Below are 27,941 nucleotides of genomic sequence, written 5' to 3'. Positions count from 1 at the left end.
CATTTTAAGTGGTTTAAGGCAGAAAACTGTGAAACCCCAGCCAAAAAGGTCAATGAAACACTAAACGTAGTTAACTTTGAAAGAGAAAAAAAGATAACATGGTGGTACTTTTAATAAACATACTTTACCACCTAAAAAAAATTCCCAACAAAACATAATTTGCTCTAATATGTATTTGGGGAAAATTGGACAGATCTGGAATTTTACTTTCAACCTGACCTTTTTATTTAAAGAAATAACATGTTTTATCATTTTAAGTAGTCTGTGTTGAAACACATTTGGGTTAAAAACTGACATGGTAGTATTTAATATATGAAACCACAATTTAAAAATTATGATTATTTAACCCCTTAAGGAAAATGGTCGGTCCCTAAACCCATTGAAAACAATGCATTTTGAGCCCGTACATGTACGGGCTTTGTCATTAAGGGGATAATGTGTTTAAAAATGTAGTAATAGACATAGTTGATATAGGGAATAATCAACAAACACAAGTTGCTTTATAAAAAGAACTCTCCAACCTTCGTATGCACTTTAATTCATGTGATTGGTGCGTGGCCTCTTTAAATGACCCTTTCCTTCTCCTTGAAAATCCATTGAAGGATTCAGCAGAATCTTCCTTCATGCATTTAGGACTAGCTCTACCCTTCCGCTTTTAGGCTTGCTGGAGCTCCACACATCTCCTACTTCCCAATGTGCAGCTGCAGTATACTCGCCACCAGCCAGCTCCAGTGCCTTTTCCCTATAGATTTAGCAAATGCATATCAAAGTAAAATAATAATTCTTCTTCCATGGTGGACCTGGATGGGACACTAGACACTAGAAGGAGCCATGACAGAAGATGATTATAGGATAGATGTGTTTCCAGTGAGCTGCCACTAGTGTTTGCCAACAAGAACATTTTCTGCCCCCTTACATTCCTTAAGACAAATGAGAAGGTTAGATTTTTTAATGGTCTGTATTTATTGACTCGTATAGCTTCTTCTTACTATTTTACGATATAATGTAGAAATCGTGTGTGTTCCTTCAATACACGATTCACATGACATTACAGTATGTCTGTTGCATATCCGTAGGATTATTGTTGAATGAAACATTTTATGAAGCTCAAAACCACTGAGCCTTCCTTAATGCTGGTGACTGTGTTTTTCTCTGTTCCCTCTGAGACATACTGCGCAGTTCAGCACAATGTAGTCTAAAAATAAAAGTCTACTTTAGTTCGAGCTGTTAAATTATGAAGAAACATGCATTAATAGTAAAACACAATATTGCCTATTGACATATAACTGCTTGCTGAGTGGGAGTAATTATGGAATATAACAATGCTTTGTATAGAAACGTTCAAAATTCTGTGCACAGTCAGTACATAATATTGGCTGTTGTTTTCTTTCTTTTCCTCGCAGACATGTCTACCATGCAGTGTCCTCCTTGTCCATAAACCCTATTAAAAATATCACTGACTTGAAAGTCCAAGTGGGAACCTCCACTATGTCAAGTTCAGATGCAGTCATCATACATCCTGGTGCCATGCTTTCTATGCTAGACCTCCTGGCATCGGTCGATTCGGATGCCCAACCAGAAGTACGTATGGTAAAAGATTTCTCTCGCTTTCATTTTATTTTTTCTATAAAATACGGTAGTTTTCATGCAATTACTTTCAGTAGTCATACCTTTTATAATAGTTCAGATCGCATACAGTTGAAATGGAGAGCATAGCAAGTCATCTAAATTAAGCTGACAGCCGAGTTGGTCAGTTGAATGGAAAAAATGCTCCAACTAAAAAACTGACTTGAATCGCCCTAATGAGGCGAGCTGACCCAAATTCTGTATAAATGGCTGCTGTAGAGTTTATTGGGACAACTTTTGAGTACAACTCAATATAACTTGACTTTCAATAAATATTCAAGTTGCTGTTCTAGTTTCTTTTGCCGAATGCTGTCAAGAATGGTTACGGCTATAACTCACCTAATACCAGACCTGTCAAAGATATGCAACAGGCCATGCACAAAATATGACGGTTCTCAAGTAACCAAAATTCTACTTCTTTATTGTTTTAAATTAATTATAATTATGTATTCAGCACTGTCATAACTGCCATTCTCAACGTCTTTAACTATTCTTCCATAGTTTTCGATTGTATAAAATGCGCAGCCACGTTTTTATGCACGTGGATGGCTTGTTCCTGGAGTTTGTCGTTTTGTCTCTTCAGCATGCCTTGGACCTGGAGCTGGCGGTAGCCAACATCTTGCAGTCATTGGTACACACAGAAAGAAACCAGCAGGTGATGTGTGAAGCGGGGCTGCATGCTCGTCTGCTGCACCGTTGCAGCGCCGCTCTGGCAGATGAAGACCACTCCTTGCACCCTCCTCTTCAGCGGATGTTTGAGAGGCTGGCATCTCAGGCACTGGAGCCCATGGTACTGAGGTGTGTAACATGAGATGCTCCTAAGGTCCCCCCCCCCGACCACCGTGCCTGTGGAGGGAATACACATGTGCTAAATATTCCGGGGGAGAAAAAGTTATACAGCTAAATGTTCCAAAATACCAATAACACAATATATAAGATATATATAATATGTGTAATGATACAATAACAGCTTACTCTATTATATCTGCACACAGAGTTAACACATACAAATATTCACTACAACTTCCGAGAGTCAATATATCAGGGAGTAATGGCAACATTTCTGGCTTGTGTTTTATCCTGATTCATATTTTTCATATGCTCATATTTGTGTGTTGAATTTATTGTGCAGCTTGGCAGAATATATTGATCTTTTCCCAGTGAGAACGGATAAGTGCACCTCTACCTACGTTTAATGATATTGTAACTAAGTGCAACATTATAAAAATTATTCTGAGTTCTGCTGAATGTCTAATCCCTTAACAGAAATAATTCTTTACTTGTCATGTGACTCAAAAGCAGGCACTGATAGGCTGTTGCCATAGAATAGGAGAGGGAAGAATATCATAAGACACCTAAGGTTTATTTGCTTAACATACAAGAGGGTGCGATTTGTCTGAAGGAAAGCACCTATCTGTATGTAAATGTCTGCTTATACTTTTAATAATTTGTCTCTTTAGAGAATTCCTCCGCCTTGGCAACCCTTTGAATTGTGCAGCGTGGGACAAGCGATTATTAAAGCAGTACAGAGTACACAAGCCCAGCTCCTTGAGTTATGAGCCTGAAATGAGAAGTAAGCTTTGACAAAAAAATGCTTTCCTTATTAAAGTGTCTATTACACCTATCATTTGTGTCAGTTTTTTATGGACTTAACATTTTTTTGGCTGTTCTACTGATGTATCTTAGAATATAGTTTACATTGACCTCCCCATTCCTGATTTGCGAAAATTTAGAGGGACCCCACAGCTATCATATACATTAAATACAGTTTTTTTGCTTTTATGGTTTGCAAAAATCTGCAATTCTGTCAGGTCAGCCAGTTTGTTTGACGTTATTTTCCAGTTCAGACTCTGAGACGTTAAAAATGCAATCTGTTCACCACTTTTTTTTTTTTTTTTTTTTTTTGCCATTCTCCACTCTTCCTACGCAGACAAACCCACATTTATTCTGTACACAGCGTTGACATATTTGTAGCGTCAGTGACACAGGAATCATCCTGACATTTTTCATTCTGAGATGGTCGTGTGTCAGATGGCAGTGATGCTGTTGCTCCGGAGGGGGGGAATAAAGTGAATTTTATTTTTAACTTTTTAGCAATGTTTTGTCTTACGTATTTCTTTTTTGCACATGGAAAATTTTATTTTACTATTCAATCATTTATGAAGGTCATTGTGTTACTTTATATGTAAATTCAATACCAATGCAGAAGTACATTACATTTATACAGTGATGTTTTTTGGATGGGGCCACCAGTATTGTGGAATGCCATCCCACCCGTACCTGGCCTAGTTTGCCTAGACCGTTATGCCGCTATTTACATATTATAGATGTGAGGGCATCATTGTAGAGATCTCTTTGTAGAATTTCTTCTCACTACACTAGATGTTTTGTTTATAGTGTATATTGCTGTGTTTAGTCATCCGTTCTCTGGATGTGACTAAGGCAGGGCACCCAAACCCTTTCAAAATTGTCCTTATAGACTCAGGGCGCAATATATTTGGCCTAGTGATTTCTATAGTAGGCTCACCTCCCAGGTAGCTTTATTAGCATTATGATTAACTGTGGTGAACCAATTTTTAAGTTTGTAAGTTCTCAAACTATTTTTTTTTTGTTTGAAAACTGATCTATTTTGCTAACTATCCCACAGGTAGCATGATCTTGTCAACGGAGGGTCTTGGCTCTGACAGTGTGTTTTGTGTTGGCGAGGATAAACACTACAGGATAAATCGGAGCTTGGTCAAGTCAGCAGAAGGATGTACTGTGCCCCTGACCCGGGTGAAGTGCCTGGTCTCCATGACAACGCCACATGACATCCGGCTTCATGGATCATCCGTCACTCCTGCTTTTGTTGAGTTTGACACATCTTTGGAAGGCTTTGGGTAACTTTTGGTTTTTTAAGTTTTTCACAAAAGAATCTGCTCTGTATGATACTTTAAAAGCACTAGGATGAGATGTGACAAAGAAGGGTCATAGTTAACTGGATGGTGGCTTAGGCCAAATGTATGAAATCATAATTACTGATACCGATGTCCCTTAAACAACTTTTTCAGTAATTTGCTCCATTGTGATGAATGACTTGTTTTCTAACATTTTTTTGGTGATTGTGCAGGTCTTTATTCTTGCCAAGCCTGGCTCCCCATAATGCACCAACTAGTAATGCAGTCACCACAGGCCTCATGGATGGAGCTGTGGTTAGTGGCATGGGAACAGGTAAGAAATAGACAAACTCTTATTCTATAGTGATGTTTTCTACCAAAAAAAGGAAACACGGAGCACAATGAAACTATTCAGCATGTTGAAGCTTAGCAGTTGCCTTGGGATCTATTATTCCATATGTTTTGCTGACAATTCTAATTCAGATTTTACGCAAAATGACATTATGGCAATTCTGTGTTGACTCTTTTTTTCTTCCTGCAGGAGAACGCCTTTTTCCACCACCTTCTGGTTTAACATATTCCACCTGGTTCTGCATTGAGCATTTCAGTTCCCCTCCAAATAATCACCCTGTCAGACTTCTAACTATAGTCCGAAGAGCGACCTCTTCAGAGCAACATTATGTATGCCTGGCTGTTGTCCTCTCTGCTAAAGACAAGTCTCTAATAGTGTCCACCAAGGAAGAGCTGCTTCATAGTTATGGTAAATGCTACATTACCATGTTGTATGATAAATCGAACCTGTCGCTCATACAATAAGACTTTTGTAAAACTCGCTATCCATTGGGCGTTCATATTTGACCTGTATTAGAAATATCTTGGAAAAACTGCTGGATAGATTTAAAAAATATTATTATTGTGGTATATAAACATTTTTTTATATTTTTCTCATCCGTGAAATGATTTTGGGATTTGTAGATCCATTTTAATTTTAGTAAACTTATATTATTGTGTTAAGTGCGCAAATTGTGTATTTGAAACCCAACTTAGGTGTACCAACGACATTTCATTTTTTTAAGTTTAATTTCTGGGTTCTGGAAATATTTATTGTATTTTCCTATTAGGTAATCCTTGTAAAGCTGGATTTTTGTCTTACACTTATTACTATCGTTGCTGTATTCTGAGTACCTTCACATTTTACTGCTATCAGTTGCGGCTGTGGCTTTCTACTTTAAGTGATTTTACTAGATGCTGTGAACAAGCAGCTGGGAGATTCCCCTGGCCTCCTACAGCTGCTCTTTCCTAGTGACCCATGAAGACTAGAGTTTTGATTTTATTATATTTAACAGCACATTAACTTGGAAATGTCTGGGGAACCAGGTGTTTCCCAAATCTCATTACTATAGGTTGACTCTGAGCCACAATGTAATTCTAGTATGATTTGGCTATTTTATTCCACATCACCTTTTTTGTGTTCTATTCCCATGTGACATTTGGGGTTGTGAACACCTTTTATTAGGCTTAGTTTTATAGGAGTAATAACTAGATGTTTAGGTCATTTTTTGTATTTTTAGATGGTAAATGATTGGTTTTGAATCCACTGAGTTGCATCACACAACAGTTATTATAATTCCGCGTAACATTCTTTATGCTATCATTTGTCATTGTATGACAATTTCCTTCCGTGTAATGGAAGTGACACATTATTGTGGATTAGATTTGTTTTGGAGATTTCATACACGTAGCCTTCAGCTTTCAGATGTCAGAGATAATGATAATTTAATCTGTGATAGAGACTGTTCGGTAGAACAGTTGTTGGTCTTCTGATTTCATCTGACTTGCTATATGGGAGGTGTTCTATGAACTTTATAAAACTGCTTTATTTGCTATGCAACTAGTATCTGTGATTAACGCATAAAAAAGTAAGATTCCTCTAACCATGTGAAAATCATATTTTTATCATTATCCACATTATCAATGTCCACTGTGGTTACTTTCTGCAGCAAGAAGGACAATATTGACCCTGCCATATACCGTATTGGCCCGATTATAAGCTGCACCCTATTATAGGCTGCACGCTTACAGTTTAGTGCTATTTTAAAGGAAAAAAATACACATTAGTGGAATGGTAAAACCGTATTTTATCTAATGATCAGGAATACATGTATATTCACATTTTTGGTATCTATTATGCAGTTAGACCTGCTTTTGACAGGATATGTTATATACAAATAGAGATTTGGAAAACCAATAGCCATTTAATTCATAATGCACCTTACTTATAGAAATGCCACTCTGCTCTCCAGATATGCCACTCTGCTCCTCAGACTTGCCCCCAGACTCCTTGGAGTCTAGTGGAGGCAGCCGGTGGATGTCTGCGCAATGCGGTCAGGCAACCTCCTATGCTGCTGGCCAGCACTTCCACTGGGGCTTCTGTGGTGGAGCACCAGTAGGTCATGTCATGCTGGCGCTCCATAATAGAAGCCCCGGCGGAAGTGGCGGCAGCAGCTGGGGTTGTCTGCATTGCGCAGACGTCCACTGGCTGCCAGAGAGGATTCAGGTCCCCTGCAGCCTGCCTGCAGCAGGGCTTAATGAAAAATAAAAAGAAAACAAAACACCTGCCTGTGTCGGGACATTATATTACAATAAAAATATTGCTTCTGGAGATGAGATTGGCTGGTGAGGTGTATGTTATATGTGGCTTTTATTATGTTACTGAAACTTGGCCTCCTCCTGTGTTTGCTCGGCAGTTGATGACTTCAGCGAGGAGTCCTCTTTCTACGAGATCCTGCCATGCTGTGCCCGCTTCCGCTGCAGTGATCTTATAATGGAAGGGCAGTGGCACCATCTGGTTCTGGTCATGAGTAAAGGCATGTTGAAGAACAGTACAGCAGCACTATACCTGGATGGCCAGCTCATCAATACAGTAAAGGTAAGAGCATTATTTCTGACCAATTACCAGCACCCATAGTTTATGTAACTGTAGCGTTAACATAAAGGTGTAACAATGTCTTGTTGAGACCGTTGATTATTTTTATCTTCTTTGTGATTGTTTCCATGCAGCTTCATTATGTGCACAGTAGCCCCGGAGGATCTGGATCTACTAATCCACCAGTAGTTAGCACGGTCTATGCTTATGTTGGCACTCCGCCAGCTCAACGGCAGCTATCCTCCCTGGTGTGGCGTCTGGGACCAACTCATTTTCTGGAGGACGTTTTACCTGCTGCTAGTGTTGCTATCATATATGAACTGGGACCAAATTATGTGGGAAGCTTCCAAGCAGTTTCTTCACCGTGTAAGTCTGGGTGTTAGTTTAGATTTATGTTCCTGTTTCACTGCTGCATGTAAAATGCGCCTCTTCCGTTTTTACAGGTAAAAAGTAGAAAACAATATTTAAATAGTATTCACAGGAAATTGTACCCATTAATACACTCTGTTTTCCCACAGGTAAAGATTCCAAGTCTGAATCAGGTAGTCCATCTCTGGTGTCGCTCGTTCCTGAGGAGAAAGTTTCCTTTGGCCTGTACGCGCTTTCAGTATCTTCGCTTACGGTAGCTAAAATACGGAAGGTTTACAACAAGCTGGACAGCAAAGCCATAGCAAAGCAGGTAGAGTACTTTACAGGAATTTGCTTAGAATATTGTCACATCCAAAGGCATCAGATGTTTGACCTATACACACCCTTAAGAACCTATAGTTACAAACACGGTAATCTTCTGTGCTTATATACAGCTGGGTCACAGCCTCTCTTTTTGCTTACCTAGTTTCATAGTTTACTAACTTATTCTGACAGGAGCAACAATTTTGACAAAACCTTCAAGGAGAGATCTGCCATAATGATTCTGAAATACTGGTAGCCCATGGTGGGATTGATAAAATAAAGGCTTTTTCACAGCCCTCACCCCAACACCGACCGCTGCCATCTTTATACTTTGTCTACCACGCATGCGTGATATCTTAATATCTCGTAGGATTGGGTGCCTGCTGTTTTCACTGTTTTAAAGCTCTGAACTCATGATGACATCACCTCAGCTTTTGGTGCCAAATTAGAAAGTTAATTACCCTAATTAGCCCCTCAGCAGGATTGAGTCTAGTTACTGTTTGGTAGCTGCATCTGTGAGTATGCTGACGAGGTGTTATTTTAGTTCTATTTCTGCTGAAATGTCTACTTCTGACAATGATCCTGATAAGGTGGCAAAGAGGATAATCCTAAAAGGCCTTAGCCAAAACCTAGCACCTAGTGTGCTTGGGAAGTGAAAGGAACCTTATGGATCCTAGGAAAAGGCTGTGCCCTACCTGCTTCAACTCTATGGCTTACTTTCTTTCAGTAGAAAGAGTAGCTTACCTTTGGACTATGGATGTGAATGCTGAAGAAGCAACAAAAATAACTTTAAAGCCTCCACCTCATAGCTTCAGTAGCCAGATCTGTCATAGTCTAGCTTACCCAGACTGAAAAAGATCTGGCAACCAAGGCACCAAGAAACAAGATTTTATAAACATTACTCCTACCAGTGGATTACTTATGTGATGCTTTGGTTCTCTGCTTTTAGTAGCAATAATGATGGCCTTATGGCTGAAGGCATGGGCAGCTGATAATCCTTCTTAGGAAGATTGCTTAGCATGCCCTTTTAAGGTGGCAATCTTTTTAGTCCTGAAGTAGATCCCCTGCTTGAATACATTACAGGAGACTTTGGTTGCCCATGAGGAAACAACCACCATGGTTAACATCAAAGGTAAAGATTCTAAAATTGTTCCTTTCATAGCAAGCCCGCCAGGGGTCATAGAAGAGTCTGATCCTTCCCTCTAAATCTTCTTCCTCTTGAAGCCAGACCCATCAAGCTGGAGGGCTGTCCGAAGCTTTTTCTTCTTGCATGTCTGAGAATGACTCAAAACCCGTGGGTTCTGAAATTGCTTCAGCAGGGATTAAGATGGAATAAATCTGAGTCGATCCCACCTTCGATCTGAAGGACACTTCAAAACTTTGTTGTTTTTGGCCCTTGTGTCGATCAGTTTCTGACGGTCTCTACCCCATGGCCTAGCCTCTGGCACTAGAATTTTCACCTAGATTATTGCAGCCTCTCTCATTAGGAAATGATCTGCCTTATTCCCTGTTTGGATGACTGGCTCTTGAAAGCAAAATCAGAAAGTATTCTTCTACATCTGAATTTCATTCTCTCTACCCTGCAAGATCTAAGATGGATTCTCAACTGGATGAAGTCCCATCTCGTAACATGGATTTGCTTTCTGGGGCTTATCTTCGATTCATGTCTTGCCAAGGTCTTTTTCTCGGAGGGCAGAGTGGAGAAGTTAATCTTTCCGTTAATTTTCTTTATGAATAACCATGTCTCTAATTGGGCTTATGAGTTCTACACCATACACCGTTAAGTGTGCAATAAGTCATTTTCTATGAAGATGGGACAAGAAGCTCTCTGACTTATCACCAGTGCCTGTGGTTGGGACGAACATTTAAATGGCTCCATCATCCTGAAAACATGGTGTCCTTTCATAGTTTCCCTTTCCTCCAATTGGAGAGAATTCTTGGTGGTTTAAAAGGATTTAATGCATTGGAGCCACTTGATTTACCATCTGCCAATCAGGATTCAATCAGACTACGGAGCTGTAGTAGCCTGTTTGAATCATCAAGGAGGCATAAGCAACCATTCTCTTCTTTAGGTTGTTTAAGTGATTCTGGCTTGGACAGAACACAGACTCCTGGACAACTCAGCCACTCATATTCCAGTAATAAGGGAGCCAACTTCCTCTCCAGGTAAAGACTACTCCTAAGAGTATGGCCCCATTTTTTATGGCCCCCAGTCTTGTTGAATTTCACCCATAGGCCTCATAGCTTCAGTGTGAAACTCATTGTCTTCCTGGTTCTTTTACCCATCAGCCACACTGGACATCAATCTCTCGAAGTGGCTGCTTTGGCCCAAATCATGGATTAAATCTGTTTTTATTGCCCCCCCTGGCCCCTGATAACTAGAGATTTGAAAAGATCAAGGAGTAAAAATGCTATTTTAAACTACTATGCCTGTCGGTATCAGAGCCCAACAGTTAACCTTATAAACCAGATTTTCTCCTTCAAATTCTAGCAACCAGTTTCATCTAACAGCTTGGAAGTTGAAACGAGGATCCTGCTTTTTAGAGAGTTGTTTTTTTCTGGACCTGTCATAGTCTTTCAGAACAAGTTCTCCTGCTGGCTCATAACATATGCCCTCCCCGTTGTCCTGCTAGTAAGATTCTGGATTTCTACAAGATTCTCCATCAAATCAGGCATTCTTCATACTTTAGATTTGTAGAGATGCCTTTCTTTTTTTCTTCATAGAACTTTTGTAGTTCCTGATCAGATATGCAAGGTTGCTACCCAGAAGGGTTTACATACCTTTTCCAGACAATGCAACTAACCATCCAAGGAAAGGTGCCCTGCTGTGCCCAACAGCCAATCCAGTCCTGCTTGTACCCTCTAGTGGTATAAGTTTCCCCAAAGCAAGTGACATAAATGCTCTGGAGAAGCCCCTCTCATAGTGACATTCAAGTCCTAGGTCTAAATATGCCATTATACTTGTTATCTAGTTGTTGAATGCAAATGTTTCCATTCTATATTTCCCTCAATTAACAAACCATTTCATATAAGCTACCTTACTTTATCTTTACACTAGATCATAAAGCCTGGGAGCCCACTACTGAGCTCCTAGTGATTGAAAACAATGCGATGACTGCGTTACTCACTTAGTTACCCAAATCATTTTTATTATGGAGATATGTTTTTTCGAAGCTTTATTTGTCACTTTATTCTTGTTTGCTACAGTTGTCTATATCTTCCCATGAGAGTGCCACTCCTGTGAAACTGTTGCATAATTCAGCCGGACATTTGAATGGACCTGCTCGGACCATAGGAGCAGCGCTGATCGGGTATTTAGGTGAGATTGTTGTCCAAATTAGTAAGGGAAATAGCTGCCCTTCAACTGCATTAGTTATGCACCAGTGTGCAAAGTGCTCAATAAACCTTTCTATGGAGCTCCTTGTTATATTATAAAAAGCAGGCAACTTTTCTGGTGTACTGAAGACATGAACTAATATATATATATATATATATATATATATATATATATATATATATATATATATATATATATCAGCTATTCACTAATACATTTATACAATGTAACTACTTCTTAAACTCATTTGAGTATATTTACAATCTAAGAGAAGAAATTGTGACATTGTTATTTATAAGCTTTCATTATTTTTTTTACATTTTCTTTTTAGGTGTAAGGACGTTTGTCCCAAAGCCTGTGGCTACCACCTTGCAATACATTGGTGGTGCTGCTGCCATCTTGGGTTTAGTGGCTATGGCATCCGATGTGGAAGGGCTTTATGCAGCAGTAAAGGCGCTGGTTTGTGTGGTGAAGAGTAACCCATTGGCCAGCAAAGAGATGGAACGAATTAAAGGCTACCAGGTACCAGGACAGTACAGTTTTATAGTTACTCCTTGTAGTTTTCTTGAATTATCTGCTTGAGGTTATATTGGGTGGAACATTTAATCTCGATTGTCAGATTGGGACCAAAACAATACTCGTTAAACATATGTTTACCCTGCTACCTCCAGTGACTGGTCCTGTGTGTTGGCAACATGGCAAGTGTTGTCCATTCATGTGACTGAGATTAATCACTTCAGCAGAATGCTATAACTCCCATGGTCATCTTGCATTTGTTCAGAGAAGTGCTCTGCTTTTCCCTGCTACTATATTGATCGCCAAGCGCTATTCCTTTTTCAAGACCTTTTCAGTTGCACATCGGCAGCTTTTGTGAAAAAGATTTCTAGGTTCTTAGTTGTTGTTCCGAAAGTGGAAAGAACAGGTGTTTAGTTTTATCAGATTTTTTTTCACGTGTTAGAATATGACAAAGTCTGTTTGTCTTCAAGAATATTTTAGAAATAAAATGAGATGACACCAACTAGAAACTGAAACGTGATTGTTGTCCGATGTCAGGTTAATGAAGTTGGTCCTGCATGGAACCTTATATTTTATTTTTCTGTGTGGCTTCTCTAAGCGTAATTACAAAACTGTGTGTTTAAAAAAAAATCTGATTCGTGAAGCTATAACTACAAACAAAAGCACTTCAACTTGTAGCGGTTCGGCCTGATTGAGATTGCAGCCCCAAACTCGAACTACTGTTGTAGATGGGTTCTCATTAGAGAGATGTGCTTACTATGTACTGATTATCTGAAGCAATAATAATCGCTGCCTAATGTAGTTCTCAACATTTCCCTCACTACTTATTAGTCAGGATGTCTATACCAGAAGTTTAGAGGAAAACTGTTCTTTTCCCTGACTTCAAAATGCACTATATGTGGCAAAATGTCCTGTGAGGTCATCTCGCTGATTTAATGCAGACATTATGCCGGTCAGCTTCCCCCCTTCTTGCAGGAAGTAAGCTCCTTGTGGTTTACCCTCATAAAGCATATTGAAATTCATGTGTTGAAACTGTTATTGTCCTTTAACGCAACCGGAAACTGAATAACCTCAGTGATTTCCTAGGATAACGTGTGCCAAGGGTTGTCAAATGTTCTTCAGCATGAAGACAAGGAGTAGAAATGAAAGGAAAAACTCTCCTGCAAAACCCCAGAAACATATTAAGCTACACCTCTGGGTTAAGACTTTTAGTGGCCCTGGCTGTCAAATTGGAGGGACTGAAGAAGTTCCAAATCAGAAATTCCAAATCATTTTAATTTCACCTTGCGTACAAAAACCTAAAGACTGTTGGGGAACATTTTTTGTTGTTGTCCTTCAGTGCACCTCTTCTGAGATGACATAAGGCATGCTATGTTCTTGTAAAGTCTATGAAAGGACTTGCTTTGGAATGTGCTGCGATACATTGTGGTACCTGTCAATTAAAACTGGTGGTGTATTGTGTTTTTGTTAGCTGCTGGCAATGCTACTAAAGAAGAAACGAGGTCTCCTGAACAGCCACATTCTGCATCTGACTTTTTCTTTGGTGGGAACGGTTGACAGCGGACATGAAACCTCTATTATCCCAAACTCCACTGCTTTCCAGGATCTGCTGTGTGACTTTGAGGTATGTTACTTGTGGATACAGGAAGCTCAGCTTCTTATTAAAACTAATAGAACGTTCGAACAGGTCATTCGCACATGAAGTAGGAGCACAATGATGTCGGCCACTTCTTGGATTTACAAAGATACTAGTTTGAAGCCACTGTAGATAAAAAATAAGAAAAAAAAAACAAATTGTGGTAGCCAATAAAACTTTTTATTTGTGTTATATTTATATATCATTTTTTATATTGTCTGTCATTGCTCTGACTATATCATGGTATATATTTTATGCCTGGCTGATAATGATGTTGCTTTAGGTCTGGCTGCATGCTCCATATGAGCTCCATTTATCGCTGTTTGAACACTTCATTGAACTGCTGACAGAATCAAGGTACGGGACCAAGTTTTATTTTATTATTTACTAAGAAAAAAATAAGATATTGTATATGTAAGATTTTTTTTACATATCTCTTTAAAGTGATATCTGCTTATCATAATTTATATGTAGGCCAGCACTCCACTTTCTGTATATTATTGTGCACCATTCACATCCTAACCCCTTAAGCACGTTGGGAGTCTCTACTTATTGAAAAGGGTGAGATGGCAGCAGCATATTGCCACAGATGACGTAGCAATCAATTTATTTTGTACTGCATTCATTGGATAAAACAAAAGTGCTCCTGTTTGGGTTTCTTTTTCGCTGAACTAAGGCTGTCTCTACATTTTATTGCAGTGAGGCAGCAAAGAATGCTAAACTGATGAGAGAGTTCCAGCTAATTCCCAAGCTCCTGATGACCTTACGAGACACGTCTCTGTCTCAGCCAACCATCGCTGCCATTAGTAATGTGCTTAGCTTCCTACTGCAAGGATTTCCCAACCCCAATGACCTGCTCAGGTACGCATTGCGCTCTGGTTCATTTGTCTGCATCTCTAAATTTCATGTATAGCCTGTGTGTGTTTTTGTATGTAATATACGCCAACCTGGTAAATTGTGGGTTTTTAATTTTTTTTTTTTATTATTATTTTTTTTCTGAGCTTATCTGTTTCATTTTATAGAATATATAGTTTGCCCAGTTGATTTTTTTTTCTTTTTCTTTTAACGTTTTAAGGTTTGGTCAGTTCATCTCGTCAACGCTGCCAACATTCGCTGTGTGCGAGAAATTTGTAATTATGGAAGTTAACAATGAAGAGAAACATGAGCCAGGTAAGTAAGCTAATTGCTATCCCGACCAACCTGCAAAACCAACCAATACTACGCAACGTGAAATTAAAAAAAATGGTAATTAACTGATCATAACCGTTGCCAAAGAACCTGAATCTGTGGATCAATAAACACAAACATTGTGATCCATGGAATCCTAAAATAGTAAATCCGATCATGCAAGACAAAACACAGGTATCCAGATACTGATGTTTCCATGCCATAAAGCTCAATAGAGCAGGTTTGACTAATTTGTTGGATGTGGAGGTCAGGTGTTAGGTATGTTAGTTTTCATTTAAGAAAGCATTTCCATTACCTGCTAAATAATAGCCTTTGACATGCAAGGGCTTTTGTGTTAATTTTGAAAATTATTCAATCGCTGGATACCTTCGTAACCCCATATACCAATTCCTATTTACTTTAGATCCGTGGCCTTTCAAAGTCAGTTGTCTATGTATCAGCATGGACTGTGTTACCTTGGGGCAGATAGAAAAGATCAAAGAAAAGAAGGGAGAGTGGGATCCTTTACATGTCATTCTATCAATGCATTTCTATGGCAGACATGTATTTAGTTGTCACCGTGACGTTTCATTGTGTTTCTCTGAATTTCCTTTCCACAAGGAATTGAGGATGATTTTGGAGGACTGGTTTCTGCTAACCTTATACTTCTAAGAAACAGGCTATTGGACATGCTGCTTAAACTGCTGTATACTAACAAGGAAAAGACCACAGTAAACCTACAGTAAGTATATGTTCACATGCCAATAATGGTAAATAGTAAGACTATTTGTTCAAATATTTTTGGGGATTTAGTTAATGTATTAATTAGCGGATCTGAATGTACACGATAGCTCCAATATGCTGTCTGAGCTTTGTATAAATATAGTGGGGAATAATGCTGCTCCTAACATTATCCTTTCCTTTATTCTTCTGAAGAGCCTGTGAAGAGCTGGTAAAGACCCTCGGCTTTGATTGGGTGATAATGTTCATGGAGGAACACTTGCATTCGACCACCGTCACAGCCTCTATGAGGATTCTTGTGGTGCTGCTCAGCAACCTGCCTATACTCATGAAGTTCAAGGAAGGCGTGAGCGGTGGGGGCTGGCTCGACCAAACCGATTCTGTCCTGACCAATAAGATTGGAACAGTGCTAGGTAAACATATTGCACACATGAAGCAACCAACATACATTTTAAGAAAATATATTAAAAAAAATAAAGCCCTTTCTGTATGTTATACATTATTGTCTTATTGTCTACTTTATTATTTCATTACATATTTGCCTATATTCAAGAGTGATATTATTGATGTATTTACCGGTATTTCACTTGAAGTAGTCTGAAAACTGACATATTAAATGTAATATTTAAAAATCCCACAAATTCTATATTTGTTTTAAACATTGGGTTTATATGGCACCTCTCAAAAGTCAATCATTATTTGTGCATGTGGGGTGTGCCATGTCTTCAGAAGGCAAAAAATGCATGTTATAGGGCATAAGTATATAAAAACATTTACAGTTAGTCCAACACAACTCCTATCATTAACCTGCCAGATATAGCGGTGGTCGCATTATGTCCTTGCCATTTATTTATTTTTTATCCTAGAATTTTTAGTTGCAGCAGGTAAAAAAAAAATAAAAAATCTGGCCCATCTAGTCTGCTCGTTTTTCTCGATGGAAAGCCGCAAACCTCGATCAATTCTTGATCTCGTCTTCAATTCAGGATAGCTTTATACATGTGTAAACTCCCTCACTGTATTAGATTCAACCACTTCTGCAGCTAGGCTGTTCCATTTATCTACCACCCTGTCAGCAACTTTAAAAAAGCAGATAAATCATCGTATTGGTGGTTTTTTGTATCACCTAAAGTAGATACAAAGACAACAGATGCATAAGGTGTGTTCCTGCTATTGTATTGCATGCTGGGGTTTTATAAATGCGTGATTGATCACCTACTCAGTTTGTAGTTGAAATTATGACATATTCTTAATGTGTCCTCAAATGCCCTTGTTTAGTTTTTTTTTGTATTTTTTATTTTTATTCTTCTCTCTATAGGATTTAATGTAGGAAGGAGTGCCGGTGGCAGGTCAACACTCAGGGAGATTAACCGTGATGCCTGTCACTTCCCTGGCTTCTCTGTTCTCCAGTCTCTTCTCCCCAAGCACACCAACGTCCCTGCGCTTTACTTTCTGCTTATGGCGCTTTTCCTGCAACAGCCCGTTACCGAGCTGCCTGAGAACTTGCAGGTCAGTGCACCTGTCACCAGCAACCGAAGTAACCGAGCTTGCCAGGTAGGAATTAGCCAGTATGGCATGTTCGTGTGTTTTTTTTTCTCTCTCTCTCCCTATTTTCATCCTTTCTTGTTTTCTTTTGTGTTTGTTTTCCTCTTTTTTCCCCCCAATGGCTGCTATCATGTTTTGTGGATTTTTTTGGAATAGCAGCCTGGTTTGCATAGCTACTGCAAAACACCGTTATCTGTGTAGCTCTTCAATATGAGAGCCGGAGCACAGTTTTAAACCAATAAACTGGATTATAATGGCACCTGTATGAGTTCATAGGACTACGGGGTTTGTATATAAAGAACTACTGTAGAGTAAAGGATTCCGTCTTCATATTTAAATTGACAAACGTGTGAGTTTGCTGTTTTGATGTTAAGGGTAGTTGGAAGAGTATTTGGCATTGTATAAGAATCATTTCCACCTGACCAACAAGCATAGCATGTCCACTTCCTCAGTAAAGCACCACACGTGTCTTTTGTGTCAACAAGTGTCAACATTGCATTAGCTGCCTGATTTTGCCAAGTAGACACAAGAGGACAGCCATGTATCCTATATGTGGTAATGTACAGGTGACGCTTCTGTTATATATGATTCTTTGTATGCATACATGGAACCAGCAGCTTATTCGAGGAAGAAGAAGATCTCTGCATGCTTGTAGAGGATCTATTGGTATACCAGTATGCAGTGTGTCACACACATGTCACACACGTCCTGTATATTGCACCCATGCATATGGATGAACATATGTAGATCACAGTACTCATGACCCTTAGCTAGAATGTTGAAGGTTACTGGGGTTCTAACCTTTAAAACTTGCTGCCCCAGGGATGCAAAAAAGATGACATGATTTGGTGCAATGTGTTTTGTGATACGAGTTCTGTAATATAACATTACACTTAATGATTGCACTTTCATTAAGCATGGATATTTCAAAAAATCCAATAGTTCTAACCAACTGCAAACTTAAGAATGCACTAAAATCAGTTAAGTTTCATTAACATTTTTTGACATCTATTAATCACTATGAATCAAACAATGACTAAAATGCTAAAGGAATTGTAGACAATGTTCAAATAATTACAGTCCTCTAGGGCACATCTGTTTTGTGTATACACTACAAGGATTAAGCAAGTTACTAAGTGCACTGTAATCTCTCTATTTAATAAACCATCTTGCTTAAACTAAGTTAGAACATGTATTACTTATATATAATTTGTTCTCATTAACAATATACAATTTTTCTACTATTTTTGGTTGAATATTGGATGGTCCCTTAATTCTGCCAGAACAGAGTAGTCCAGCTTCCTTTGGAGTACAATTTTGACTCCACTCCACCATCTCCCTCATCTACATAACTAGGCTTTGCCTCAATAGCTCTAGGACCAGATGGCTGGTTTGCTCATGGCTTTCAGAGCTCAAGATTTTTTTTTTCTTATTTTTTTTTCCCACTGTAGTTGGAGGTGTCACAAATATAAGATGATTTTTTTTACCTCTATAGTTTGATTTGGACTCCATCTGGACCTTTATCTTTGGAGTTCCTGCATCCAGTGGAAATGTGTTCTCCTCCATACACAATGTTTGCACAGAAGCTGCCTTCCTTCTCCTGGGAATGTTGAGGACCATGCTTAATTCTGTAAGTATGGCGCGTTATAATTAGTGCCTGTGCATTTGTAGTCGGCAAATCACGCATGAAAAACCATAAATTGCACCATATGTACAAGGAGACCTTCTGTTTTCTAAATGTCACCAATGACTCATTTTGCCCCAACATACACTGCACAGAATATGTTGATAAATGATATATGTAAGACTCAGGCATATAGTGCAGTAATGTACAATTGCAGCTTTACTGTGTGTACGTAACATAGGTGGCAAAACCTGAGACATATCTCTGTTGCAGGTTCTGAACAAATGTTAGGGTTGAGAAGCCCCTCGTTTTGAGTCTCTTGGGTTAAAATGCAAAGCGGTCCCAGTGATTCAGCTCCTTGGTCAGGAATATTGCATTGAATAATTAGATTGGACTCGCCACACCTGGGGTACTTTGACATAGTGGCAAGCTAAGCAATATATGGCCATAAAGTGTGACGGAATCTCCAATGTTTACGCCTCAGGTGTTTTTTGAATGAAATTTGCTCGGTATGCTCTGAATTCTTGCTTTGTTTTATAGACAGGAAATGAGTTTAGTGAAAGAATGACAGATGGGGACAATAATAAGTGAAGGGTAGCAGCATATTTTCTTTATATCACTAGGAAACCTTGTGTACCAACTAAAATCTTTAAAAAAACATGATTTTTTTTTTGAGTTTTTTGCATAAATTAAACCAATCTGCCAACATCTAAAGCTAGGTTGAGTTCTGAAACTTCAGAATTGGTAATATTTATATCCAAGCAACTGTTTCCTAGGCTTCATGAAACCTAGGTTTAGCTCTCTCCTTATGTAAGGTTAAGATTCTAGACATATAAATTAAATAAAAACATGTGTGCGTGTTTGGATCTAAAGACTATTTATAATAGTTAATGATATGGCTCAAAATGTGAAGATATATTCTTACTTTTCTACAAAATCTGGTAAATCTGCTATAGTATGTGCATACGTGTGAGCTTTCAGATTAGAAACTCTTGTTTAGCCCATTATTCATGCATCACAAAGATTAATTACATTGTCGTAAGTAAGTTACTAATGGTGGCAGCTGAATGGTTCTAATAACAGAAAACCTTTACTTGTCAAGAGGTAAATATATTTTACCACCTCGGGTGTCAATGTACATTATATACATACATACAATAACTTTGTCTTTTCATCAGTGCTGTAGTTTCTATTATTAATAATAATAAATTCTTTATATAGCAATTGCACAGCAATTCTTACAATACATATATTCAAGGGTATGACAAAACTAGTCTTGATAGACTAGGGCAAACGTATACATTAGATAAAGAGGGCCCTGCTCCCAAGCTTACAATCTATCAACATAGGTATAGTTATAATACAAAGAAAGACTGGCTTTGAATCTATAAATGCAATAAAACCAGTAATTTAATAGAATACTTCTGTGACGTGAGACATATTATTCATAATAACTGGCTCGTGGGCTTGTTGGAATTTTTATACTGTATGTTAGCAGTTGCTTGTGTTTTTTAATCTAGCAGTTGGTGTCACTGACATGGTGGTGGATATTCATGTTGAATTCTTTTATTTGAACACAGCCTTGGCAATCCGAGGAAGAGGGTTCCTGGCTCCGGGAGTACCCAGTCACCTTGATGCAGTTCTTTCGGTACCTGTACCATAATGTACCAGATCTTGCGCCTATGTGGATCAGCCCAGAGTTCCTTTGTGCGCTGGCAGCCACAGTGTTCCCTTTCAACATCCGACCATACTCTGAAATGGTAAGGGTCAAGTCTCGGTTTTGAAACTAATTCAATATCTGTATGTTTTGGTTTTTTTTCAAATTAAAGAAGCGAAAGCAAAAGTATACGTGATGAGATGCTCTACAGAAACCTATAAATTGTTTTTATTATTCTTAATGACTATTCATACTTGGCTGTGTCCTCTTATTATTAAATTAAACTATTACATACTAATGACGCATACAAATCCTGATCAATGCAAAGTGTTTGTTTTCTTTTCAAGTCTTCCAAGTAATGGAACATTCATAGATATGACTAGGCAGACACACATTGTATTCAATGTAGTTTGTCAGCACAGACCATGTTGACCTCTTCTGAAAAATGTTATTTATAACTAGCTAGATCTCATGTATGCGAAGAAGTTCTTTGGGTGATAGCTGGTGGATCTGGACTCAAGTCCGGCACCTACCATACCACTGGTAGCGCAGGCCCTGCATAAAGTACTCTAATATGTATTATTTTTGAAGGTGATGTTAGGGACAATAAACTGCCCCTTTAATGCAGTCAGATAAAATATTTCACATCAAATCCAAATAACTTTGTTAAAAGCTGAGACATAATCACTCTTTGTCAGTACAGTCTCTTAAGGCAGAACTCCCACTTTAGTTCATTGATACCTTATTTATACTGCAAGTGTGACAAATTTGTCTAATAAGTTACAGTGCAGTTCTTAAACAAGGCTGGGTTTTCCATAAAGTGGTCAAGGTGCCATGCATGGCAAAACAGAGCTTGGTGTTTGACTCAACCCTGCCAATTTTACACACTAAACCCATTTTGTGCATGCACGGCCCGGTTTTGTATATGCTTCATCTATTTTCTCCTTATATGCTGCCTACAAAGCCTGCTAAGTGGTTCAAGGTCCTGCTGTTGTTGATTTACATACAGAAATTAAATCAATAAAGAAACTTTAAGATTACTGAACCAGTGACTTTTGGTGTCCTCCTTCATCCTGGCTCCGTAAAATACCTATATGTCAACAGCAGATTTCACAGAAAAATCGCAAATGTAATTTACAAACAACTGTTATGTTGTAGTCAAGAACAAATGCTAAACACTTCTGTGACATATATGTCCAGAAACGTTGTCTTCTAGTACTGCCGTTGTATTCTGTATGGTAGCCTTTGTGTTTCTAGTATTTGTTTGCTTTTTTTAGTGATTAAGCTCTATTTTGTAGGTCACAGACCTTGATGATGAAGTTGGATCCCCAGCTGAAGAATTTAAGGCTTTCACTTCAGACTCGGGCATGAACAGAAGCCAATCAGAATATTGCAATGTGGGCTTCAAAACCTACCTAACTAACCACCCTGCAAAGAAATTTGTGTTTGACTTCATGCGTGTCCTTGTGATCGAAAATCTATGCATGACTCCCGCCAGCAAGCAAACGCCATTGATAGACTTGCTGCTAGAGGTATGTGTTTGATGTGGAAGGCATTTTATTGTACAGGGGAAAGATCTCTGGCTTGTCTTTGTGTAGGATGGTTCTGTAGACATTATGGCCCAGGTAAGCTTGAGCACAGGCATCTACATTAAAATGAATTCTAATAAGACAGAAGCACTAATTCTTGGCTGCTTGTAGCCCTTAAGGCCTGGAATTACACCAATGATCTAGGCAATTCAGACTCTGTGATTCAAATGTTCTTTTGTATAACACAGGACAGTTAAGATAAGTACTCTGTGTGTCTGTGTGTTATCGCAGCCCAGCATACTGGACAAACACCAAAGCCTCTAATTAAGAGATACTGATCTCCTGTATTTAGCAATGACATTGTAAGCCAAATCTAATTCTGTATCCAGATATGTTTCTCTCATATTGGTGAATTCTGTAATAGTATTAACACTGGTCAAAATAACAAATATCTGTTAGACTGGCAAATTTATAATAATCTTTCTAATTCAATACATTGAACAATAACACTGTAAATTCTACAATACATCTAATACATTTTGTATACGCCCTATAGTGGGATTAATCATATCTCCTTGCTTCTATAATAACATTCACACAGGAAAGGACGCTGTGATAGTCCTATTCCTCCCATAGTCAGAACCCCAAATTTTACATTGAGGGTCCTCTACCAGTTGGAACCCCAGATATTAGTAATATCCCAACACCATTGCTGAATAGAGTCTCCATTAGCTCTGTGACTGATGTGTTAATAAAACAAATACTACAGAAAAATTCCTTTTGATTCTATTTTTTTTTCTTCGATTACATGGAAATTCTGCAGACAGTACCATATTTTTGTATACAGAAGGCTAATCTTTAAGATACATGTCTAAACACGTGATTTAAATGTGTTTGTAGCTTCCAGGCAAAGTCTCCAGAAGATCTAAGAATACCGAAAACGTTTTCCCCATAACCTAGTGCAGTATTATCATGTTCGTTTACAACCCTGTTCATGTCATTAAAGAGCAGCTTTACTCAGTGACACTTGTCTTCCAAGTGATACTTGCCTTTTATTAATTCCTTATACAGTGAATCCCCTACTTATTTTGTATGTGTGCCCACTGACAAATACATGATCAGTCTATAATTTTAATGGTAGGTTTATATAAACTTGCTTAAAAGTAGGGATTCCAGGAACTAATTAAGACACATATTCCCATGACAGGTTGTATAGAATTAACCATCTGTTTTTTCTGTTTTTTCGATGATTGATGGGCATCCCTTACTACTTTTATTTTTTTTAACTTATCAAAACAAACCAGGCGATCAACATTAACCCCTTAACGTCCATTGCCGGGTCAGGCACGTCATGCAAAACGGTCACTTAACGACCTATGACGTGCCTGACACGTCATCAGACTTAAACAAGCTTAGAAAGTGATCAACGATCACTTTCTAAGCTTAAACGGTGTTGCTGTAATGCCTCGATGTCGAGGCATTCAGCAACACCGAGATCGGCATGATGGGCCATGTCTGGCCCCTCCCCGGGGCGTCAACAGCCGGCATACATTGTATGGCGGCGGACGCCCGTTTTAAAAGCGTTTAGGAGGCGATCAACGATCACCTCCTAAACTTCAATGGTGTCGCTGGAATGCCTCGATCAGGAGGCATCCAGCGACACCAAACACTTACCTCTTGATGGACTGTGACCGCTCCGGAGAGCGGTCACAGCCGCAGCTGCACGCAGTCTTCACCATCCGCAAGATGGCGGCGGCCCGGGAAAAAAAATAATAAAGGTTTAAAAGTTGGCTAGACGGTCTCCAGACCCTCTAGAGAACTCTGGCTCCACTTGCAGGTTGAATACAGGTACTGCATTCAACCATACAAGTCAATGGAGCCCAGCTTTCTAATCACTATGTGATTAGTAAAATATTAAAAAAATAAAAAAAAATTTAAAAAAAAAAAGGAAAAAAAGAAAAAGCTTAAAAAAAACATGGTAACATTTAAAAATTATTATGCTTTAGAGGAACTATCCAGTTCCAGCAAAATGTAAAAAAAAAGTCCAAAAAGAGTAAAATAAATAAAATAAAAAAATAAAGTTTATTATTATGAGCAAGTGCTAAAATTAGCGCTGTATCTTCACAAAAATCCTGACGTGGAAAAATTTAAATAAAAGCATTTCAAATACCCAAGGGGTGTCTACTTTAAAAAAATGATAGGGCATAGGCACAGACTGACCGAAATGGGGGAAAAAAAAAGCGCACTTCCAAAATGTGGCATTTTAACCTCAAACACCAGACAAACCCATACATGTGGGGTATGACTGAACTCGGGAGACGTTCCTGAACACATACTAGGGTGTTGTTTGATAGTGACGTATACCTGGAGCTATAAATTTATACCCAAAGTACAATTTGTGTGAAAAAAATACAAAAAAAAAATACTACCACAAAGTGTGGCAAAGGCTGGTGGTAGAATCTGATGCATGGAAAGGGTTAAATACTACCATTTTAAGTACCTTGGGGTGTCTAGTTTTTAAAAATATGTGGTTTTATGAGGTAAATTGTAGTGGCCAGGCTCAAAGATAGGGCATAGGCACAGACTGACCAAAATAGGGGAAAAAAAGCGCACTTCCCAAATGTGGCCTTTTAACCCCAAACAGCAGTCAATCCCATGCATGGGTGGTATCACTGTACTCGAGAGATGTTATTGAACACATATTAGGGTGTTGTTTGATAGTGACGTATACCTGGAGCTATAAATGTATACCCAAAGTACAATTTGTGTAAAAAAAAATACCAAAAAAATACTAACACAAAGTGTGGCAAAGGCTGGTGGTAGAATCTCATGCATGGAAAGGGTTAAAATACTAGCATTTGAAATACCTTGGGGTGTCTAGTTTTCAAAGATATATGATTTGATGGGGTAAATTGCATTGGCCGGCTTCAAAGATACCCGAAATGGCACATGGGGGGAGGAATTACCAGATTTGGAAAAAATGGTTTTGAAATAGCAAAACGCTACCTGTACTTAATGCTCCATAACGTGCAGAAAAAAGCAAAAAAACATAAAAACATTGGGTATTTCTAAACTCAGGACAAATAGTAGAATATATTTAGTAGGTTTTTTCATTAGCTTTTTTGGATGAGTAAAAGATTTTTGGGGTAAAAGTCAGAAAATGTGTTTTTTTTTACATTTTTCATCATATTTTATTATTTTTTTTATGGGAAATTAGATAATATGATTAAAACAATGGTATCTGAAGAAAGCCCTTCTTGTCCTGAAAAAAACAACATATAATTTGTGTGGGTTCACTAAATGAGTGAAGAGAAAATTACATCTAAACACGAACACCGCAAAAGTGTTAAAACAGCCTCGGTCCCAATGGTACAAAAGGTAAAACACAGCCTGGTCCTTAAGGGGTTAAGATTAAACTAGGTTGCTTTGCTGATATGAGACCCTCCATGTTTAAGTCTTGTCATTTTAACAGTACTATCTGTTTGTTTTTGTAGGCTTCTCCTGAAAGATCCACAAGGACCCAACAAAAGGAGTTCCAGACTTGCATATTAGATAGCGTGATGGACCATCTGCTGGCCACCGATGTTCTGCTAGGTATTTAACTTTTTTATTAGCTTCATGTTTTGTGGTCCTTTCTCTGACTATGGGATTTTTTGGAATATCATTATCTGATTCAACGATTTGCAGCGCTAACCCAGCTGTTACATTACATTTATTTATGTAGTGCCAGCAGATTACATTGATTACGTGATTTCAAATCACAAACAATAATGTACTGGTACAAAAGCAGAAGAGGGCCCTGCTCTTGTGAGCTTAGAATCTATATCTGGTTGCCTGAAGTGCTTTGGTCTTAGATGCATATTTGTTATTTTTATTATTTTTTGTTATAAAAGGGTTGCCCAACAGTTACCTTTCCTGGCCGTTGTGTGACTCTAGTGCCCATGACCTCCAGCCAATATTCAATAGTTAAAGTTCACTTTTAATCTGAAAATCAATATTATCTGAAGAATTAAAAATTGCATACTCTGCTCTAGAGCAGTGTTTCTCAAAGGGTTTTTCTGCGACAAACAGCGTAGCCACAACCTCGTTTATGTGGCCACCATTGCACCCATAGCTCTGTTCTGGTGGATGCAAGTACATGCATCTATGTCTGTAACAAGACTCACATTTCATTCCTGTACTTTTTAGTCCTGTAATGAGACAGCATAGTTCAGAGGGGACATGAGATTGGAATGATGGCTTCATGCAGGGATCACGCAGACTGAAGGTGAAGGATAGTAACTGATAGAGGGAGTAATGTTTGTGTCTGTACAAATAAAAACTGACACAAGCGTGTTATTTACCAATTTAACTTTAAATTCCAAATTTTTGACTATTATGTGCTTGTTATAGGGCTACAATGTATGAATTTCTTTCAAATTGTTAAATAAGATTCAAAGAGAGAGGGAATTTAAATGTGCAGTATTATATTTTTTTCTGTCCTGCATGGATCTTTAACATTATTGGGCACTATAGTGTGTGTTCAAGCACAGATACAAAAAATGTGGTATTACACACACATCTCTGGACTATATTATCCTGATTTTCCTATTGAAAGGCAGCCTAGACAACACAAGCTTATTTTTTTGTGAAGATTTCATGAATGTGGACTACTTGGTAACTTTAACCTTCTATCTGTAATTAAAAGCACCATTTAGGTGATCGCACAAAACCTAATTATAGGCAATAACTGTAGATTAACATGCTGAACCTTTTTTATTTTTAGGTGAAGATGCCTCTTTACCAATCACTACAGGTGGAAACTACCAGGTGTTGGTGAACAACGTGTTTTATTTCACCCAAAGGCTGGTGGATAAGCTTTGGCAAGGGATGTTCAACAAGGATTCCAAGCTTGTGGTAGAGTGCATCATCCAGTTACTATCGCAGGTACGAAAAGCTGTAACCTTCACCATCCATCCTCCTTTACTGGTTACTATTACCATGTCAGCAAGCAGAAACAGTTCACTAAAATAGATGAACCAGTGTAATGATGTTTGCAGATTAAAAGCTGTATGTATTCGAAACCTGTGCCACGGGATCAGCCATCTCTGGATCTGCACGAATATTCCTCTATTATTAGGTTATTTTCTCAATTTGGTTGAAGATGGTTTTCTGGAAACCATGCATCACCGTCATGTTTATAAAGGCAGTGCAGAGGTCTGTTTCCAATCTGCATTGATGAGCCATTGAACAAGGCATGGAAACTACATTCTGCTGCTGTTACAATGGAGCCAGACAGAATTCAGTTTTCTTTTTTCATCAGTATTTTGATTTCATTTAAATTTCTCTAGTATTTTAAAGTTGTCTTTAAAGTGTCCCCGTCACTGAAAAGCAACCTGAATTGGTTCATGGAGCAGCACATGATACATGGATTGTGCTATGTAAGCAATATTAGATATACTGCTTTAAGTATATATTTTTGTGGGATTGTCAATGCTCCCTAAAAAAAAAAAATATATATATATTTGGCTTATGCTTACTGATTCGTCTATGCATGCAAAAGCGTCTATCGTTCCAACTGTCCCTTGCCAATATTTATAAAAAGTATACATTTATATGTTAGTAGTACATTGAGATCCCCTGCCTCTAAGCAGTAAGAGACACATTAACTGTTTAGCAGTGGACACATATAGATTCCTTGAGTCATGCTGGTTGGTATCTGCTTTACCAACACAGTTCTGTCTTTTGCTCCGTTGCTCAATTGTATCTTCCTTCCCTTAAAGTCACCAGGAGACGAGTTAACTGGGTATTAGTTTTGCCAATGAAACCTCTTGTAAGAGAGTCCATAATGTTTTTTTTTGTTTCCTTCTAGTCGAAACGGCGCTCTCAAGGCTTGTCTCTCGAAGTGATTTATAGTTGTTTGAATCGCACCATATTGTACCAGCTCTCCAGAGCCCACAAAACAGTACCTCAACAAGTGGCTCTTCTTGATTCTCTGAGAGTCCTCACTGTGAATAGGAACCTGATTCTTGGACCTGGGAACCACGACCAGGATTTTATTGCCTGCTTAGCTCACTGCTTGATTAACCTCCACATGGGAAGGTAAGAACCAC

At 38.5% G+C, this 27,941-nt stretch overlaps 1 protein-coding gene across 3 annotated transcripts in view; it reads left to right on the top strand.

Moving 5' to 3' along the window:
• The window catches only part of WDFY3 (WD repeat and FYVE domain containing 3), a 110,688-nt gene that overhangs the window by 62,818 nt on the left and 19,929 nt on the right, over positions 1-27,941 (top strand). For all 3 annotated transcript variants that reach the window (XM_053461720.1, XM_053461718.1, XM_053461719.1), the window contains 24 exons: positions 1,404-1,581; positions 2,210-2,424; positions 3,087-3,199; positions 4,274-4,505; positions 4,736-4,836; positions 5,044-5,262; positions 7,250-7,431; positions 7,563-7,794; positions 7,947-8,107; positions 11,308-11,419; positions 11,769-11,959; positions 13,425-13,577; positions 13,873-13,946; positions 14,289-14,450; positions 14,665-14,759; positions 15,378-15,498; positions 15,693-15,910; positions 16,813-17,048; positions 18,535-18,669; positions 20,244-20,423; positions 21,619-21,852; positions 25,344-25,443; positions 26,615-26,775; positions 27,701-27,930. In XM_053461720.1, coding sequence (XP_053317695.1) covers positions 1,404-1,581; positions 2,210-2,424; positions 3,087-3,199; positions 4,274-4,505; positions 4,736-4,836; positions 5,044-5,262; positions 7,250-7,431; positions 7,563-7,794; positions 7,947-8,107; positions 11,308-11,419; positions 11,769-11,959; positions 13,425-13,577; positions 13,873-13,946; positions 14,289-14,450; positions 14,665-14,759; positions 15,378-15,498; positions 15,693-15,910; positions 16,813-17,048; positions 18,535-18,669; positions 20,244-20,423; positions 21,619-21,852; positions 25,344-25,443; positions 26,615-26,775; positions 27,701-27,930 — 4,035 coding nt within the window. The remainder of the gene's footprint in view (positions 1-1,403; positions 1,582-2,209; positions 2,425-3,086; positions 3,200-4,273; positions 4,506-4,735; positions 4,837-5,043; positions 5,263-7,249; positions 7,432-7,562; positions 7,795-7,946; positions 8,108-11,307; positions 11,420-11,768; positions 11,960-13,424; positions 13,578-13,872; positions 13,947-14,288; positions 14,451-14,664; positions 14,760-15,377; positions 15,499-15,692; positions 15,911-16,812; positions 17,049-18,534; positions 18,670-20,243; positions 20,424-21,618; positions 21,853-25,343; positions 25,444-26,614; positions 26,776-27,700; positions 27,931-27,941) is intronic.

Source organism: Spea bombifrons, chromosome 1, assembly GCF_027358695.1.
Source record: "Spea bombifrons isolate aSpeBom1 chromosome 1, aSpeBom1.2.pri, whole genome shotgun sequence".
Taxonomy (NCBI): Eukaryota; Metazoa; Chordata; class Amphibia; order Anura; family Pelobatidae; genus Spea; species Spea bombifrons.
The sequence above is the reverse complement of the archived record's forward strand: the minus strand, read 5'-3'. Positions and strand labels throughout refer to the sequence as shown.